At 35.7% G+C, this 20851-nt stretch overlaps 1 protein-coding gene across 14 annotated transcripts in view; it reads left to right on the forward strand.

The window, feature by feature from the left end:
* CCDC91 (coiled-coil domain containing 91) overlaps window positions 1–20851 on the forward strand; it is a 363108-nt gene that overhangs the window by 193687 nt on the left and 148570 nt on the right. For all 14 annotated transcript variants that reach the window (XM_055280261.2, XM_063640331.1, XM_055280264.2 and 11 more), the window contains one exon: window positions 8435–8542. In XM_055280261.2, coding sequence (XP_055136236.2) covers window positions 8435–8542 — 108 coding nt within the window. The remainder of the gene's footprint in view (window positions 1–8434; window positions 8543–20851) is intronic.

Raw genomic sequence — 20851 nt, forward strand, 5'->3', positions numbered from 1 at the left:
TGAAACTGTAGCTCTTATTCAAGTCACAAGGAATAATGTGGCATCTGAGGGAGAGGGATATCCATATGGCAGCCTTTCAGAAGGTTAAAGTATCTGGAAGGCAGACATGCAGAGTCTCTGTGCTGTGCTTAATTTTAGAAACTTCTTAATTTTAATGTGTTGTCCATGGCACAAAAGAAATTTTCACTGGGAGACTTTTGTGGTGTTTGAGGTAACAACTCTTATGTTACTAGATTCCCTTAACAACAAGGCCAACAGGAATGATTCCCTGTGTCCTGAAGATTTTCTTTGGCTTTCACAGCCTCCAAGGCACTTTATAGCGTGGCTAGACTTTATTGAATTTTCATGTTTAGATCTACACCCATAAGTTAACATTTTCCTTTTTGAATTGTGTAGTACTACTGCACTGTAATTGAAATACACAGAAAAATCTGAGATTCATTGCAATTCCAAATGCTTCAGATCTGTAATAGGATAAATTTTCAGCAGCCTCAACTTGACCTTGCTACTTCTCTTCCTTTTTTAAATTAAGGAAAAATTTGGAAGGGAGAACTTGTTTCTTAATTCGGTTTTTCCAAAATTTTAGGTAATAGTTTCCATCACTGTCACTCTTCAGACAACTGTAATTTACTCTTGAGAAACATGTACCTTCGTTCTTCCTAAAGGTTGAGTTCACAGAGTCTGGATGTTGCCTAACTTCTGCCTGGCTGGGCTGCAGGAGACCATGATCCTGGACTTGAATTTGGATCCAGATTTGAGTAAATGAAATTTTTAAATCTAAATTGAAGTATTTGTCCCAGAGAATTACAAAGAATTTTACATTGAACTTTTAGATCACCTCTTGATGATAGATTTTACTCATATTATTTCTTTTATATTCCAACAAAATTTTCTGAAACATCTAAATACTGTTTTCAGAGATGCTTAATGTTTCTCCTCTAATACAACCATGTACCTCAGAGATTATTGGTTCACTGATCTGAAGCTCTTTTAAAATACATGGCTATGTGTGTATTTGTGTATATGCACGAATTAAATCAAGTTATCAGTTTATTCTTCTGAATTATAGGCAAACAAAGCTATAGATTGAAGTTTTAGACCTCCGGATTGGCTAAAAATATATTTAATTAAGCCAAGAGCCACTGGGGATTAAGACAAGTTGGTACCAAGAGCAGCATTCAGGGCCAAATCTAGTCATTTACCATCATTTGGATACTATTTCTTCATTTTCATAGTCTTTTTTTTACCAGTCTCTTCATGATACAATGGAGAATGTAAGTATTGTAGAAGAAATGTATATTAATAGACAAAGTGTCCAGATGAAGTTCAAGTAATTATTACTTCATAGATGTACTTGCAGTAAATATATAATTATTACTGATAGTAAGTATATTTACAGTACTGCTTGTAAAAACATGTAAACATAAACTCATGTGGTTCTTATTAGGATTAACTCTTTCACTACCAGAGAGAATAATTGCATTATCTTTAATTCTAGAACATATACAAAAAAGTTCATGCATGGTGCATGAATCGTCAGTTTCTAACTTCCATGCATATGTGTAGCCCACCAAAATCAATGCTACATATTTTCATTCTTACATGTTGTCCATTAATGGAGAAAATTTTAATAGCATTTGAGTGACTTTGGTATTTTTCCAGTACCTAGAACAGTGTTTAGGAAAATATTTATTGACTAAATGAATAATAAATTAATAATTGAGTGACTGATAAAAATGAAATAGCTGCTTAGTCCATGAAAAGAGAAATCTGCTTTACTGGGCTAGAAAAGCTAAGACAAATAGAAACAAATGGTTAGAACTGAATTTTTTTGCACCACTGTGTCTTTTCATGTGATTTTGGCCACATTTATTAACCACAGTGTCTGTCTTCATTTGTAAGGCAGGTATGTAAAGTTCATGGAGGAAAAATAAATGAATGATCCTGTAAAACGACTGAGATTCATCATTTTTACAAATGTACCTCAGTCAAGTAGGCTCTTTTTTTGAATAATAAACTTATGATTTGTTTGCAATTTTGAGGGGATATTATAAGACATGCTAACAATTTAATATCCTTACAAAACTTGAAGTAATATTTTGCTGAATAAAGGGCTTGTGCCAGAAAAAAAACAGAAAAATATCTCTTCATAGCTTTAGCTTATTCATTTGGCAGATACCTTTCAGTTTTGCTCATGTTATTTTTAGTTAAAAATGAGAAAATAGAAGAAATAATAGAAATAAATTTTTTTAAAAGATAGAAAAAAAGATGTTTAAATAACAATTTGTGATATTTTTTCGAGAAAGGTGAAATTGTGGTTGATTTCAGATGATGCTTTATGACTATTTTGTATATACTACTATCCTCAATAAGCTAAACTAAGTGTATAATTACAGGTATAATCAACATAAAAGTTTTAATAATTTCTGTGTGAAGGGACAAATAATCAGGCTTGCCTAAATCATGATTAATTTATTTAGTTACTCAATGTATTTGTCATATATCTTCTATGTGTCAGGCACTGTTATAGGTGCATTGGGTATATCAGTGAGGTAAACACAGATTCCTAGTCTCTTAGGTCTTAAATTCTAGTTGAAAGATTATATTTGTTACACGTTTTGCTTCCTGCTTGCACCATATCTTTATATTGTTCTCCATTTGTAAAGTATGACTTAATGGGTTGTTAGATAAAATTATTTTATGACTTTCAATATAATCTAATTATTGTTGCTTACAGTTAGCTATGTAGGATTCTTTTATGGTCACATAATCAGTACAAAGATGATATTAATATTTTGAAGACCTTCTTGTTCCTTAGACACATCTGCTCTGCAAGTCTGGACAATCATTTAATTTGATGAGGCTAGAATCAGATCTGAAACAATGGGGCTATTTCAAGGGAGGAGAAATCTGTGGATTTGTTGGGACAATGGACTGTAGTCTGGGTTGCAGTAGTCTACTTTGGCTATCCTTATGTCATTCAAATTCCAGCATGCAATCAGTTCCACTAAAGAAATACACATCTAATTCTCACGTGTATTAACAGTTGGGGTGGTGTGGCATGATTTTTGACTTAATACCTTTGTTTTCTATGAGTTTATACTTCTCCTTCCCAGAATTTATAGTCCTTCACACTATTTACTCACAATTGAGCCCGTGGAGGAAAAAGAATGAATATTTCTTGTCTTAGATAAAAACTTAAAAAATTGAGATCTCTAGTTGGTACCAAATGGACTTGGTAACAATTTTGGTGACTTGTCTTGGTAGTTATAATTTGAAGCTTAGTGAACTTTTCAATAAATATTGGTAGTGTTGATAGTATATATTTATGTAATATCAGTTTTCATGCAGGGATCATCACTTACCAAGTAGCTATCACATCGGCTGGTTATGTACAAGGCAGTCTGTAAAAAGCGGTTCATGAAGTTATAGTTCCCGTATTAAGAGATCTAAACATTTTTTAACACTTTAAAAATTATTCTTTTTTCTTTTTTCTGAGATAGAGTCTTGATCTTGTCGCCCAGGCTGAAGTGCAGTGGCATGATCTCAATTCACTGTAACCTCTGCCTGCCGGGTTCAAGCGATTCTCCTGCCTGAGCCTCCTGAGTAGCTGGGATTACAGGTGCACTCCACGATGCCCCGCTAATTTTTGTATTTTTAGTAGAGATGGGGTTTCATCATGTTGGTCAGGCTGGTCTCGAACTGCCGACATTGTGATCCGCCCGCCTCGGCCTCCGAAAGTACTGGGATTATAGGCGTGAGCCACTCTGCCCAGCCTAAAAATTATTCTTAAAGTGTGATAGTTTTCCTCAAGTTTAGTGAATTAAATCCTCTTGGATAATACTGCAAATCTCTGATAAAACTGTAGCTAAGACGTAAATATGTTCAAAATCAACAAAACATTTTCTGCCCTTGATAGCATTCTTTTCTATATAGAATATGTTGGTATGTATCTTGGCATTTCTATCTGTATATACTGTGAGAGTCTTAATGCTTTATGGGTGTTTAGAATAGTTGGAAATAGATTAGAAGTGAAATTATTCTTTCATATATCTTTTTTTTAATGTTGTAGAAGCTCAGGGAAGCCTCTTTGTCTTGGGTATCTGTAGAGACAGTTACAGAAGAAGAAAATAAATCGGCAAATGTTAAGATTATATTATGAGATGTGAGAAATGTAAAGGAATCTCTGTGTATTATGATATATTAAACTGGAAGATAAATATTCAGTTATACAATAATGGAGCAAGTTATAAAAGCATGTGGTTAGTATCAATGTGTATTTGTATATCCACAGTGCTTAATCTAGTAGTAGGGACAGTTTTGGAAGTTACCTCATTTGCTTGGACTGTGGCACTAGTAATCACAATGTTGAACCATAGGACCAATGCTTAAACTCCTTGTTGTCATATAAGTTCTTTTAATACCTGACACCTGCCTTCTTGCCTAATCATTTAGCTCCACTCTTAACTACAGCTTCTGTACTCCAGCTATTAGTTTTGTTTTTAATTTTTTAGTTCCATAGGTTTTTGGGGGAACAAGTGGTATTTGGTTACAAGAGTAAGTTCTTTAGTGGTGATTTGTGAGATTTGGGTGCATCCATCACCTGAGCAGTATGCACTGAACCCAATTTGTAGACTTTTATCCCTCACCCCCTTCCTACCCTTTCCCCCAAGTCCCCAGAATCCATTGTGTCATTCTTATGCCTTTGCAACCTCATAGCTTAGCTCCCACTTATAAGTGAGAACATACGATATTTGGTTTTCCATTTCTGAGTTTCTTCACTTAGAACAATAGTCTTCAGTCCCATCCAGGTTTCTGTGAATGCTATTAATTCATTCCTTTTTGTGGCTGAGTACTATTCCATCATATATTTATACCACAGTTTCTTTATCCACTCGTTGATTGATGGGCATTTGGGCTGGTTCCACATTTTTGCAATTGTGAATTGTTCCGCTATAAACATGTGTGTTCAAGTATCTTTTTCGTGTAATGACTTCTTTTCCTCTCGGTACATACCCAATAGTGGTATTGCTGGATCAAATGGTATTTCTACTTATAGTTTTTTAAGGAATCTCCATGCTGTTTTCCATAGTGATTGTACTAGTTTACATTCCCACCATCAGTGTAAAAGTGTTCTCTTTTCACCACATCCCTCCAGCATCTATTATTTTTTGATTATGGCCATTCTTGCAGGAGTAAGATGGTATTGCATTGTGGTTTGATTTGCATTTCCCTGATCATTAGTGATGTTGAACATTTTTTTTCATATGTTTGTTAGCCATTTGTATACCTTCTTTTGAGAATTGTCTATTCATGTCCTTAGCCTACTTTTTGATGGGATTTTTTATTTTTTTCTTGCTATTGTAAGTCCTAGCCAGAGCAATCAGACAATAGACAGAAATAAAGGGCATCCAAATTGGTAAAGAGAAAGTCAAACTGTTGCCGTTTGCTGATGATATGATTGTATAACTAGTAAACCCTAAAGACTCCTCCAAAAAGCTCCTAGAACTGATAAATTAATTCAGCAGAGTTTCAGGATTCAAAGTTAATGTACACAAATCAGTAGCTCTGTGATACGCCAACAGCAACCAAACTGAGAATCAAATCAAGAACTCAACCTCTTTTACAATAGCTGCAAAAACATAAAATACTTAGGAATATACCTAACCAAAGCATCAAAAGACTTCTACAAGGAAAACTACAAAACACTGCTGAAAGAAATCATAAATGATGCAAATGGAAATACATCCCATGCTCGTGGAAGGGTAGAATCAATATTATGAAAATGACCATACTGCCAAAAGCAGTCTACAAATTCAACCCAATTTCCATCAAAATACCACCTTTGGAGAAAGCAAACAAAAACATAAGTGAGGAAAGGACACCCTTTTCCACAAATGGTGCTGGGATAATTGGCAAGCCACATCTAGGAGATTGAAACTGAATCCTCATCTCTCACCTTATACAAAAATCAACTGAAGATGGATCAAGGACTTAAATCTAAGACCTGAAACTATAAAAATTCTGGAAGATAACATTGAAGAAACCCTTCTAGGCATTGGCTTAGGCAAGGATTTCGTGACTAAGAACCCAAAAGCAAATACAATAAAAACAAAGATCAATAGGTGGGACTTAATTAAACTAAGGAGCTTTTGTATGGCAAAAGGAACAGTCAGCAGAGTAAACAGACAACCCACAGAGTGGGAGAAAATCTTCACATCTGATTCAAAGGACTAATATCCAGAATCTGCAAGGAACAGCTGTTCTTATCTATTGAATGTTCTTTGTGTATAGTGGTGAGTCTAACAGGTCACCAAGGCTGGGGCAACTTTCTTTCTCTGATACCCATCCTGCGTATACCTACAGTGTGTGATGATCAAGGGAATGATTGTCTTCAACTTCAGACTGGGCGTAATGTGGAAGACTTTAAAAAAAAAAAATCCTTATATACCTACCTTTGTGGGCCTTTTGTTGATCCATGGATTTAAATGACTGAATGGGGCTAAGATGAGACATTTGAAATATGTAAGAGGCCAGTTACTCTTGCATAACTTTCCTTTGTGTGCTCCCTTATCACATCTTTGGCTCTTATTTTACTCATTATCCTCCTTGACATTTCAAGGAGAATGAGTATATAGTGTACAAATCAATCCCTAGAGGAAGACTACCTTATTCAAATTGTGCTTCTTAATTATGGAGAGAGAATATATTTTAATTTATTAACTTACCTGTCCTCCAAAGGATATAATATACTAAAAATTGCAGTTGAATATTGAGTATTTAAATATTGAATATTTAAATTGGGGGATTATTTGGAACCATGGCAAATAGGGAAGTGAACACAGTTCTTTCTGTTAAGCAAAATGATTCTATAATATCCTAAGTCCCCAAATAGAATGACATTTTTTTCTCTTTACAAAAGATGCTGTGATTATTCTAAGGGAATTTTTTATAACGCTATTATTTTCTGAAATCCCAACAAATGGTATGTTTCCACACAGGTAAATTAGATTTATATCATCTAGTCACATTTTAAAAGGATTAAGCTTTTGTGCCTTACATAAATTAATCATTGTGGAATCTTTGGAAGACACTGTAAATCAAGGGCTAAAGCAATTCAGTGAGCATTTTCCTTATATTTTGATAAAACTCAGAGCTTTATTTTCCTTTACTAATTTGCTAGTAATTTGCAGCTTCATAGTGACGAATACTGAATTGTAGGAGTAGTAACATCATCAGAGAGTCTTACTTTTGCGCAAGAAAGTTATTTGAAAATTTGAGACTTATTTAGAAGTTTTAAAAATATTTTTGTCTCAGCTTTTAAAAATACATGCCTATTTATCCAGCATCTTAATGTTTTTTCTTAATGTTTTTTGTGTTTTCAACCAAGTAAATCTATATTCATAACAGAGATTAAGAGATTTGGCTGATTTTTTTTTTCTTGGTGAATGTGCCAATGGTCTGTTTTCTATAAGACGTGTCTGTTTCAACTTATTATTTTGGTTATGAGTAGTTTATTATTTAAACAGACATCTAAAAATAGAATATTTGCTAGAGTTCTTATAGAATGATTTAGAGTTTATAAATAGCATGAAAGATATTACTGAGAACTTGTTGATATAACATACAAAGCTAAACAGAGGGAAAGAAAAAAGATGATAATATTCTAAGCATCTCTAATAAGGAAGTGAGTGGGTGAAACATCATCAAATGCTGATTTGGTTTTCCTTGAAATAGTAGTAATATCTTTATATTTATCTGACTTGAGTTCCAGCATTTACAGTATCCAATTAAGTATGCTCAGCCTCCCAAGTTTTATTACTTTTTATGCATACTGCCTTGAGACTCTGACTTACGTACTTTGACTTATACCTTTTCACATTAGGAGCGTGAACTTCCTGGGGGGCAGTTCTTTTATGTTTGAAGTCGCTCAGAGTTTCCATCTGCTTTTACTTGACTTGTGGTCTTGAAGATCATGCTTGGCCCATGGGATATTACAGTGTGCCGAGAGGATGTGGAGTTTTGTCAGCCAGTGAAATATGTCTGGCTTTTTTTTTCCTTTTTTCTTTTTCTTTTTTTTTTTTTCAGCAGCTTTCATACACTCTTCATCCTGTGTGGTCTTCACTGAACCAAATTTATATTTAACAGAACTACTCACCCTCTCTATCATCTTCTGTGACTTGGCCTTTTTAAGGAGAAGATGTGTGGAAGGAACGTCTGAGCCAACAAATTGTTATCTTGGCAATAGGAAAATGTAAAAGCAAAAGCTGAAAGTAATGTTATATATAAATATACCTCAGTATTAACAAATACATATTTTGTAATTTAGGAGAATATCACATTACAGTATGTACAACTGTCAAAAATATTCTCATGCCAACAGTAGATTCCAAGTTTTGTCTGTGATCCAAATGACTTTTTTGCTTGTTTTCAGGCACTACTGCAGTCTTCAGTTAAGCAACAAGTAGAAGCTATTGAAAAACAGTACATTTCTGCAATTGAGAAACAGGCACACAAGTGTGAGGAGTTGCTAAATGCTCAGGTAATAAAAGTGCACATCCATTATATATTTATACTTTTCTCCTGACTCTCTCCCCTGAGAGCTCTATAACTGTTTATTCAGTTCTGTTCCATTTACTTTCCTTGGTGTATTTTGGAGAAAAAATATGCTTATGTAAACTCAAAGATTGAGAATTTTATGACAGACTCAAAATAGAACGAAAGACCCGAAATATATGGGTCTCCCCCACATTAATGATTATTCTTGTGTTAATTTATGGGTTATAATATATTCTCCAAATAATAGAAGCAAAAAGATATCTATGAATGCATTATGGCGAGTAAATGATTTTTAGTGAGATAAGATTTATAAATAACATTTGAATTTTTAAAGCACCTATGTATGTTTATGTTACCTTTCATTCTATACAGGCATTGGCTTCTATTTGAGTTTTTCTGTTCAAATTTTTTTCTTTTCTTGATTTAATATCTTAGCTTAAATTATTAGCTGCTTTACATTAAACAAAGCAGATGAAGAAGATTCATAGATGTGTCATAGCATAAATACTGAATGTAAGAATTTCCTAGTAATATTTCTCAAAGATATAAAATTTGAAATGTAAAAATTAAATTGACTTCATATAGAGCATCTGTGTTATATCATTGGAAGAAAATTTACTAAGAATTAAGAAATAAAATTAAGAGTAGAATTTAAATGGAGATTATAAATATACCACCCTATTCTCAAAATTGGGGTCAGTTCTATTAAGTATTTTTCAATGTCATTTTAATAAGTGGCTTGGAAGAGGAAATACACAGAGAAATACACAAATACAATTATACTGTTTTAGGTAGTGAAATACCAGGCTGCCAGAGATATGAAATATAAAACTTTATGAATGGATAGAAACAGCATGAGGCATATATTAGCCAGAATAGACTTGGTTATGCCCTAAACTCTCTGGCTTCAAATAGCAAAAGTTTATATTTTACTCATGCTACATACTCATTGAGGTCTGTCTTGGGGCCCTGTCTCATGTTGTCCTCACCCTGGGAACTCTACTGATATTGTAATTCCAACGTGGAACACTACCTGATACAATTTCAAAGTGAAAGAGAGCCGTGTTAGATTTGTATCTGTAATTAAATACTCTGGCCTGGAAATGACAACATTCGATTTCAATTTATATCCACATGGTTCCACCCAATCACAATGGGGCCAGAGAGTGAGAGCCTACTATGAACTTAGAAGGGAGAGAACTGGAAATACTTAGTGAATAGCACAAATATATCACATTCTTTTCTTTTCTTCATCAAATAGTCAAAGTCTCTATCTCACAGGCAAATTAACCTACCTTGTCCTCTTGGGAGAAAATCTGAAAGTTCCATTCAGCCATGGCCTCAAGCTCAAAAGTCCAGGAATGCTGGGTAATAGGAGGGGAGTAGTGGGCTGTATTCTCTACATTATCAGGTCCAGATATGGTCCCTTTTGACCTGAAGAAGTAGAACTAAAATCTAAATTGTTTATTCCTAACATGCCTAGTATACAGTGGTGAGACAAAGGTAGGGTATTTACTGTAAACATTCTCAATAGGAAAAGTGAAAAATAAGAGACACACAGCTATCATTAGTATGTAACAACTTTAAAATCTCACTGGATAGATTAAATAAGAGCCTCTGTTCATGAGTAGGGATTGCTCTTTCATTTCCCATGATTATCTTTTCAGAGTTTTTTTTTTGACAGGGTTCCTAGTCTGTTGCTCTTTGGGGTCTTGTAGGTTTTTTATTTTTCAGTGTCTTTGTTCACTATATTTCAAATGGATTTTGAAGATTATACCGTTTCTGAACCTGCTTCCTGTCTGCAAAATATTGGGAGCCCAGGGGTCATTTTAGGTAGCAAATAAGGGTGATAAGGTTTTTTATTTTTCAGTATCTTTGTTCACTATATTTCAAATGGATTTTGAAGATTATACCGTTTCTGAACTTGCTTCCTGTCTGCAAAATATTGGGAGCCCAGGGGTCATTTTAGGTACAGTTAAGGGTAATGATTCCTTTGGTATCTTGTCTTTTATAGTAGTCAGCTCTGTTAAGGCCATATCCACAGTTGTTTTAGAGAACTACTTTCTATTTTTTTCTTTTTGAATTTTTTTTTTTTACTAGCCTGCGTTTGTAAAGTTAGAGAACCACTTTCTAGATTTAATATGTTTATATACTTTGAACCTCATATTTGTCTGTCTGTCTCTCCTATTTTATTGCAGAGATATATTCATTTTATCAAACCAGGGTGGAAGAAATCTTGTGGTCTCTTTTCCCTAAACCATATAGCCGAAAACAGCCATAGCTTTATTTTATCTCTGATTGGAGGTACTTTATTGAGTTTTTAATAGTGAGTGTGGCTAACACACTTAGTTTACTACTTGCTGCAAGGCCAAATGTGGTTGGTATTTGTTGCTGAAAGCCTTCTCAGTTGTTTCTTAAGTGGTTGTGCATGCAAGTCTTCAAATTTCTGTACTTTTCTATTTCCTGTGATTTGATGCTTGAGAATTTTCTTTTTTCTATGAATTCAGTGTTGAGCTTGTCTTTTTCTTATAATGCCTTCTCAAAAGTGGCCTATTATGGAGTTATTAAAAGGATTCAGCCAAATTACAGATTAAAAGATTAACACATGAAAATCAGTGTGTTTCTACACACCAGAAATGACAAATTGGAAAGGAAGTTAAGAAAGCAATTTCATTTACAATGGTATCTAAAAGAATAAAAGACCTAGGCATACGTTTAACGAAGGTGGTAAGAAACTTGCATTCTACAAACTACAAAACATTGCTGAAAGAAATTTAAAATGACCTAAGGAAATGGAAAGATATCCCCTATTTGTTGATTGGAAATACTTGGTGAAGAACACCACAGGACATTTATAGGGTTATAAGCAGTTCAGTATGATGAAGTGCTACTTAAAAAGCAAAGATTAGTTGTTGCAGTGGCTCACACCTGTAATCCCAGCGCTTTAGGAGGCCACGGCGGGCCGATCACAAGGTCAGGAGATTGAGACCATCCTGGCTAACAGGGTGAAACCCCATCTCTACTAAAAATACAAAAAATTACCCGGGTGTGGTGGTGGGCACGTGTAGTCTCAGCTACTCCGGAGGCTAAGGCAGGAGAATGGCGTGAACCCGGGAGGCGGAGCGTGCAGTGACCCGAGATCCCGCCACTGCACTACAGCCTGGGCGACAGAGAGAGACTCTCTCAAAAAAAAAAAAAAAAAAAAAGCAAAGATTAAAGGGAGATTTGATTAGTATGTATTAATAAAATCATGTAAGATATAGAAATGGTGACTCCACATTTGTTTTTCAAATTATATTTCTTAAGATGCCATTAGAAATGAAATTAGTACCTTCAGTTTAACAGCAACAGAAATGTCTTTGAGAAAAGTGCAAATCTAATAGCTGGATGGTTCCTTAGGAATCATTTAGTTCAACCTTTTCTGTTTCTTGCTCTCTGTCTCTCCCTTTTTCAGATTAAGAATTTAAGTTAATTCTAAAGCAGAGTAATTAGAAGCATGCACTCTAGAGTCAGACTATATGAATTGATCCCTGGCTTTGTCACTTAGGGCAAGTCTCTTAATCTCTTTGTGCCTCATTTTTTTCCTCTATGGATGAGATACACAAGTAATTACTACCTCATAGTACTATTATATGTATTATATGACATCAGATTTGCAATAGTGCTTAGATTAGAGCTTGGCATATTCTGGGTGTTTATTGGCTGTATTATCTTTGTAATTCTTAGCTAAGACCATTTGTATAGCTAGTATCAGAACCAGGGCTGGGATTCAGGTTTTCTAATTTCTAGTCTTTAGAAGAAAAGTTTATTACTGGTATTTCATATGTTGTCTTGTCAAAGAACCTTTACTTTTTACAAAATTTGCTTTGGTGTCACTGTTGTATATGAATACTAGACCAACCTTTTCCTCCTCTGTACTGTTTCAACTTACACTTTTGACACCAGATGTGTGGGAGTTTTCTGCATCAACAACCAGTTCTCCAACTGCCTGGACACCGAATCGGTGTTCTACAGTTCAATTCCATTCCGACACTAACTCATCAAAGTTAACGTTCGACTTCACAAGTTTAACAGCTCAGTCCCAGAAGACTGACTTCACTTCAGATGCCAGTTGCAAGTATTGGGTCCCCAGGGTACCCACACTTTCCTCTGACTTGACTACAGGGTTATGAGTTTCCACAACTGGTCTCCCCTTCCAGTTTGATAATTTGCTAGAATGGCTCACAGAACTCAGGGAAACATTTTACTTACTTTTCTTGGTTTGTCATAAAGGATACAACTCCGGAATGGACAGATGGAAGAAATACATAGGACAAGTTATGGGGAAGGAAGGAGCCATGCTCTCTCTGGACATGACACCGGCCACTCTCCCAGCACTTCTATGTATTCAGCAACCCAGAAGCTTTCTGAACCCCTTCATTTAGGAGTTTCATTACATAGGTGTAACTTATTAAGCCATTGGAGGCTGGAGGGATGAGGCTGAAAGTTTCAACCCTTTATTCATGCCTTGGTTTTTCTGATGATATCCCCCGTGCTGATCTCGAAGCTACCACAGACACTCTGATCACCCTGAAAATTCCAAGGTTTTAGGATCTCTGTACCAGGAACCAGGGACAAAGACCAGTGTATTTCTTAGTGTATCACAGTCCCTCTCTCCTCTTTATTTAATGAGGGACTTTTGTATGACATGGCACTCGGCTTGGTTATAGGAACGTAACAGTGAGAGAGGGAGTGAGACATAGTTCTTCTAGTAAGCAGTAGAACATATGATATAATTGTAAAATTATATAAGTTAGGATGGAATAAATAGTAATACAAAACTACATTCAAGGGCATAAAGTTCCATACTGTTAGGTGAAGGAAGACTTATAGGACTAATGATGAGTTTTCTCAAAGTTAAGGGATCTAAGTGAGGTCAGAACTGAGAGATTAGCATGAAAGAGGCAGATGGAATTGCATATTAAAAATCTTTCATTTGAGAAAATATAAGTGTTAAGGGTAAGGCTGTATGAGAGTGCTAAATGAAAAATGACGATATTTCATAGGAAGGATCATAAAGGACCTTATCTGCTACGTTGTCTGAAAGAACATTGGGTGCTATTAAAAGGGATTATCTAGAGAAGTGACATTTGTTCAGATTTGCATTTTAGAAATACTACTGTGGCTAAAGTATAAAAATTGAATTGATTGGAGGGAATATTAGTAGCATGTAAAGTAGTTAAACAGCTATTTTAGCTACCCAAATGAGAATGTTAGTACCCCAAACTAAAGTGCGTGGGTAAGAATAGAGAGATTTTGATGGTTTTGAATGATATTAAGGGAAGAGAAACCAGAGACTGTGGGAATACAAGAGCAGCAGTAGATGCTTATTGATAAAGGAGATTGTGTGTGTGTGTGTGTGTGTGTGTGTGTGCATGTGTGTGTGGGCATGTGTGTGTGTGTTTGTGACACAAACATATATTTTATATATATAAGTATGTTTTTATGTAATAGAATATATTTTTCTGTATGGGGTCCAAATTTTTGGTTTTGGCAATTCACTGAAATAGGCAACTTAAGACATGAAGCATGGCTTGAGTTGAAAATTTTTAGTTTTGGATATGTTGAGTTTATATTGCCTGTGCAAGATCCCAGAGCTGTCAGACAGTTGAATCCAGGGTGGAGAACTTACGAGAAAGCTGGTAATAGATGAATTTGAAAGTCATGTAAGTATATAGTCCTAAGTATATAGATGGTCATTGAAAGTATATCTCTGGATGAGATCAGAGAATATATAGAATGAGAAAATAATTCAACTTTGAGAGACCTTAACATATAAGGGATAGGCTAAGACAGCTCATGAAGGAAACTCTCTGGAAAGAAAGATAGTAGGAAACCCAGAAATAGTAGGAAACTACTATCTGGAAAGAAAGATAGTAGGAAACCCAGAGCATTTTGCAAAGAGAGAGTTGCTAACATTTTCAAAGTTTGCAGAATATACAAGATAAGGACACATAAATGACCATTTCATATGGCAACAAGAAAGTATCACTAACGAGCAGTTTCAGCAGAGTGGTGGAAGAACAAAGTAGATTACAGGATGAGAAGTAAATGAAAGGTGAAAGTAAAGAAACAGATGACAAGCCTTTGAGGAGCTTAGATGATAAAAGTAAGAGACAACACTGTAGGTAGAGGGACCTATGAAATGGAAACATTTTTATTTGTTGGTTTCCCTTGTATTTCGGCCTAGAAGTAGAGCTCATTTAAATGTATGGGCAAGAGCCCCAGTCTAGAAAGATTTAAAAAGAAAAAAAAAAATTGATGGAGTGGAGTCCTAAGAAGGCGGAAGCAATGGGTGGAGATTAACCTGTCTTAGGTAAGCAGGTATTTTGAGGGGCCTATGTGTGTATGCAGTGGGGTATACATGTGTGTAGATGTAAATATAATTTTAAATACTATTTGTATTTATGAATTTTATTTGAGTTACTTTCCATCACTACTTATAAAATCCAAATTCCTAAAAAGTACAGTATGCTATTTATAATTCCTTAAGTGCTATTAACAGATATATATATATAAAATGCTACCAATACACATGAGATAGAGACACTTTCTGTATTATTATGTTGCCCTTAACCTTTTATTAAAAAAGAAAACCAAGCCTGGCTTTTGCCCATAATGCCTTGTCAAAAATAACTGATAGCAACCCACATACATTTTAAACATATTCCTGTTTATTCCCTTAGAGTTACAAGTACTTTTTTGAATTGAGTGCTAGAATATAAATTCCATGAGAGCTAGGTTATGTATTTATTCTGTATTCCCCAAATCTATCAACTTTTTGGAGTATGCGCTACATAAAATTAAATGTACTCATTCTAGAGAAATATATACACTCATATATCTATCATCAACAATCAAGATATAGAACATTTCTATCAACACAAGAAGTTCTCTTATCCTTTACAGTTATCTCCCTTCTATAAATTCTGGATCCAGACAACCCACTAATCTATAGTCTCTCTATTGATTTGTTTCATTTTTTCTGTTATTTCATATAGAATGAATTATATGGTATCTATTTTTGTATGTCTAGGTGCTTCTTGTGTGTCTAGATATTTTTTGAGATTCATCCATTAATAATTTATACCCTTCGATTGCTAAGTGGTATTCTATTGTATGGAAACATAGCATTTTGTTTATTCATTCACTTATTAAATATTTAGATTGCTTAAATTTGGGGCTGCTTTAAATGTTTGCATATAAACTGTGTGGGAATATATATGTTTTTATTTTTGTTTGTAAATATTTAGGTAAGGAATTGCTGTATCATATGGTAAGTATATGTTTAACTTTATAACCAACTGCAAACTTTTTTTCCAAAGTTTTATTATATTTGACATTCTCACTATCAATGTGTGAGAATTCTCTTTGATCTGCTCTCCCAGCTCTTGGTATTGTCCATCTTTTTCACTTTAGCCAGCTTTGGGGGAAGGGGTGTGGTATTTCATTTCATTGCACTTATTTGACTGTTGAAGGTTAACATCTTTTCATGTGCTTTTTATTTGTACATTTTCTTTGTAAAGTGTATTTTCAAATCTTTTTGCTCATTTTATTATGTTGTCTATTTTTGTAAATATTCATGAGTTTTTCATAAATTCCAGATACAAATCCTTTGACAGATATGTGCACTACAAATATTTTTTCATAGTTTCTGTCTTCCTTTTCACTTTTTGGATGGTATCATTAGACAAACAAAGCTTTTTAGTTTTTATTTCAAATTTATCGTTGTATTAGTCTGCTCTCACACTGCTATGAAGAAATACCCAAGATTGGGTAATTTATAAAGAAAAGAGATTTAACTGACTCACAGTTCTGCATGGCTGGGGAGGTTTATTAGTCTGTTTTCACCCTGCTAGTAAAGACATACCTGAGTCTGGGTAATTTATAAATGAAAGAGGTTTAATTGACTCACATTTCAGGAAACTTACAATCATGGCAGAAGGGGAAGCAAACATGTCCTTCTTCACATGACAGCAGCAAGAAGTACTGAGCAAAAGGGGGAAAAGCCCCTTTAAAACCATCAGATCCTGTGAGAACTGAACTTTCATGAGAACAGCATGAGGGTAACTGCCACCATGATTTCCTCCCACTGGGTTCCTCCTGCAACACTTGGGGATTATGGGAACCACAGTTCAAGATGAGATTTGGGTGGAGACACAGCCAAACCATATCATTTCACCCTGACCACTCCCAAATCTCTTGACTTCACATTTCAAAACCCAATCATGCCCTTCTAACAGTCCTGCAAAGTCACAACTCATTCCAGCATTAACTCGAGTCCAAGTCCAAAGCCTCGTTTGAGACAAGGCAGATCCCTTCTGCCTATGAGCCTGTAAAATCAAAAGCAAGTTAGTTACTTCCTAGATACAATGGAGATACAGATATTGGATAGATGCACTTACTCCAAATGGGAGAAATTGGCCAAAGTCAAGGGGCTACAGGCCCCATGCAAGCCCGAAATCCAATAGGGCAGTCATTAAACCTTAAAATTCCAAAATGATCTTTGACTCCGTGTCTCGCATCCAACTCACACTGATGCAAGAGGTGGGCTCCAAAGGCCTTGGGAAACTCTACTCCTGTGGCTCTGCAGGGTACAGGCCCCCTCCTGGCTGCTTTCATGGGCAGGTATTGAGTGTGGCTTTTTCAGGCACACAGTGTAAGCTGTTGGTGGAACTACCATTTTGGGGTCTGGAGGATGGTAGTCCTCTTCTCACAGTTCTACTAGGCAGTACCTCAGAGGGGACTCTGTGTGGGGGCTCTGACCCCACAGTTTCCTTCCTCACTGCCCTAGCAGAGGTTCTCCATGATGGGTCCACCCCTGCAGCAAACTTCTCTGCCTGGACATCCAGGCATTTCCATATGTCCTCTGAAATCTAGGTGGAAGTTCCCAAACCTCGATTCTTGATTTCTGTGCACCTGCGTGCTCAACACCATATGCCAAGGCTTGGGGCTTGCACCTTTAGAAGCAATAGTATGAGCTGTACTTTGGCCCCTTTTAGTCATGGCTGGAGCTGAAGCAGCTGGGATGCAGGGCACCATGTCCTGAGGTCTCTCCACACCCCCACCCCGACCTCCACCCCAGGCCTGGCCTAGGAAACCATTTTTTCCTCCTAGGCCTCCAGGTCTGTTATGAGAGGGACTGCTGTGAAGACCTCTGACATGCCCTGGAGATATTTTCCCCATTGTCTTGGCAATTAGCATTTGGCTCCTTGTTACTTATGCAAATTTCTGCTGCAGGCTTGAATTTCTCCTTAGAAAATGGGTTTTTCTTTTCTGTCATATTGTCAGACTGCAAATTTTCCCAACTTTTATGCTCTACTTCCCTTTTAAACATAACTTTCAATTCCAAACCATATCTTTGTGAATATATAAAACTGAATGCTTTTAACAGCACCCAAGTAACCACTTGAATGCTTTGCTGCTTAGAAATTTCTTCCACTACATATGCTAAATCATCTCTCTCAAATTCAAAGTTCCACAAATCTCCAGGTCAGGGACAAAATGCCACCAGTCTCTTTGCATAGCAAGGGTGACCTTTGCTCCAGTTCCCAACAAGTGCATCATCTCCATCTGAGACCACCTTAGCCTGAACTTACTGTCCATATCACTATCAGCATTTTGGTCAAAGGCATTAAATAAGTCTCTCAGAAGTTCCAAACTTTCCCACATCTTCCTGTCTCCTGAGTCCTCCAAGCCTTTAGGAAGTTCCAAACTTTCCCACATTTTCCTATCTTCCTCTGAGCCCTCCAAATGGTTCCAACCTCTGCCTGTTCCTCAGTTCCAAAGTCACTGCCACATTTTCAGGTATCTTTACAGCAGCACCCACTCTCTGTAGTACCAATTTACAGTATTAGTTCGTTTCATGCTGCTAATACAGACATACCCAAGACTGGGTAATTTATAAAGGAAAGAGGTTTAATTAACTCACAGTTCAGCATGATTGTGGAGGCCTCAGGAAACTAACAATCATGGCGGAAGGGGAAACAAACATGTCCTTCCTCATGTGACAGCAACAAGGAGAAGTGCTAAGAAAAAGTGGGAAAAGCCCCTTATAAAACCATCAGTTCTAACGGGAACTCCCTATCACAGAACAGTATAAGGATAACTGCCCCCGTGATTAAATTACCTCCCATAAGGTACGTCCCACGACATGTGGGGATTATGGGAACTACAATTCAAGATAAGATTTGGGTGGGGACACAGCCAAACCATATCAGGAAGCCTCAGGAAACTTAAAATCATGGCAGAGGAGCTGCTTCACAGGGCAGCAGGAAAGAGAGTAAGTGCTGAGGGAAGAGGGAAGCCTCTTATAAAACCATCAGATCTGGTGAGAACTCACTATCAGGAGAACAGCATGGGGGAAATTTCCCCCATGATTCAGTTATCTCCACCTGGTCCTGCCTTTGACACATAGGGATTATTACAATTCAAGATGAGATTTGGTGAGGACACAGAGCCAAACTATATCAATCATGTTTTCTATTATAGATTGTGTTTTTAATGTTGTATGTAAGAAATCTTTGCCTAACCATATGTCTCAAAGATTTTTTCTTGTATCAAAAGAAGTTTTATATGTTTTCCTAGGTTAAGTTTGTGATTCTTAATTGTGATTAATTTTTGAGGTAATTTGAAGATATAGTGTGATGAGACAGTCAATGTTCTTCTCTCTGCCAGTCTATTCCAATACCATTTGTAGAAAAGACTATCCTTTTCTTTGTTGGATTACCCCCATACCTTTGGAGAAAGTCTTATAACTATATGAAATGCAGATTTCTGGACTCTGAATTTTGTTCCATCGATCTAGTATTTCTCAGCATTGGCATTATTGATGTTAGGGGTTGAATTTTTTTGTGTTGTGGGGGATTCCCCTTGCGTTATATGATACTTAACAGCATCCCTCATGTCAACCCCTAGATGCCATGGCACACCCTCAGTTGTGATAACCAGAAATATTCCTAGATATTGCTGACACTTTGACAATATTGAGTTTTCTTATCTATGAACATTGACTGTCTTCATTTTTGAATAGTTCTTTGATTTCTTTCATCAGTTTTGTAGTTTTCCTCTTAAAGATCTTGTACATATTTTGTTAGATTTAAAGTTAAATGTTTCAATTACAGGGATACTAAAGTAAATGTTAATGTGTTTTTAATTTCATCTTCCACTTGTTCACTGCTGATATATAAGAAAGTATTTGACTTTTTTGTATATTATCCTTGTATTCTACAAGTTTGCTTATTAGTTCCAGGAATTTTTTTTTTTTTGTCTACTCTTTGGATTTTCTACACAGACAATCATGTCATCTGCAAAAAAAAAAAAAAAAAAAAAAAAAGAAAAATACATTTTTATTTCTTTCTTCTCAATCCGTATACCTTTTATTTACTTTTTTTGTCTTACTGCATTAGCTAGGATTTCAGTGCAATGTTGAAAAGCAGTTGCGAGAAGGGGAATACTTGCCTTATTCCTGATTTTATTGGAAAAGCTTCTAGATTTTCACCATTAAATATGATCTTGGCTGTAGAATTTTTATTGTTTATCAAGTTGAGGAAGTTCTCTTCTATTCCTAGTTTGCCAAGAGTTTTTAATCATGAATGTGTGTTGGATTTTTGTAAAGTGCTTTGACCATTTTATTTATATGATTATGCTATTTTTCTTTAGCTTGTTGATATGGTGGGTTACATTAAATAATTTTTAAAAGTTGAACCAGATTTGCATACCTTGGCATAACTGCCACATTGTTGTCATGTATGATTCTTTTGCTATGCTGCTGCATTGAATTTGTTAATATTAAGGATTTTTGTTGTCTCACAAAATGTTTATGATTATTGATCTATAGTTTTCTTTTCCTGTGATGCATTTGTCTGGTTTTGACATTAGGGTAATGCTGGCTTTATGGAATGAGTCAGGAAGTATTCTCTCTGTTTCTATCTTCTGGAAGAGATTGTACAGAATTGTTATAATTATTTAATTAGATGTTTTGTTGGAATTCACCAGCGAAGTTATCTGCGCCAGGTGCTTTCTGTTTGGAAGGTTGTTGTCTTAGCCTCTTTGGGGTGCTGTAACAAAATACTGTAAACTGGTGGCTTGTAAACAATAGAAATTTACTTCTTACAGTTCTGGAGACTAAGAAGTCCAAGATCAAGGTACCTGCAGATTTGGTGTCTGTTGAGGGCCTGCTTTCTAGATGGCTGCTACTCTAATTTCACGTGGCAGAAGGGATAAGGGATGTCTCTAGGGTCTTATCCCTTCT

The sequence above is a fragment of the Symphalangus syndactylus genome, chromosome 5 (assembly GCF_028878055.3).
Source record: "Symphalangus syndactylus isolate Jambi chromosome 5, NHGRI_mSymSyn1-v2.1_pri, whole genome shotgun sequence".
Lineage (NCBI taxonomy): Eukaryota > Metazoa > Chordata > Mammalia > Primates > Hylobatidae > Symphalangus > Symphalangus syndactylus.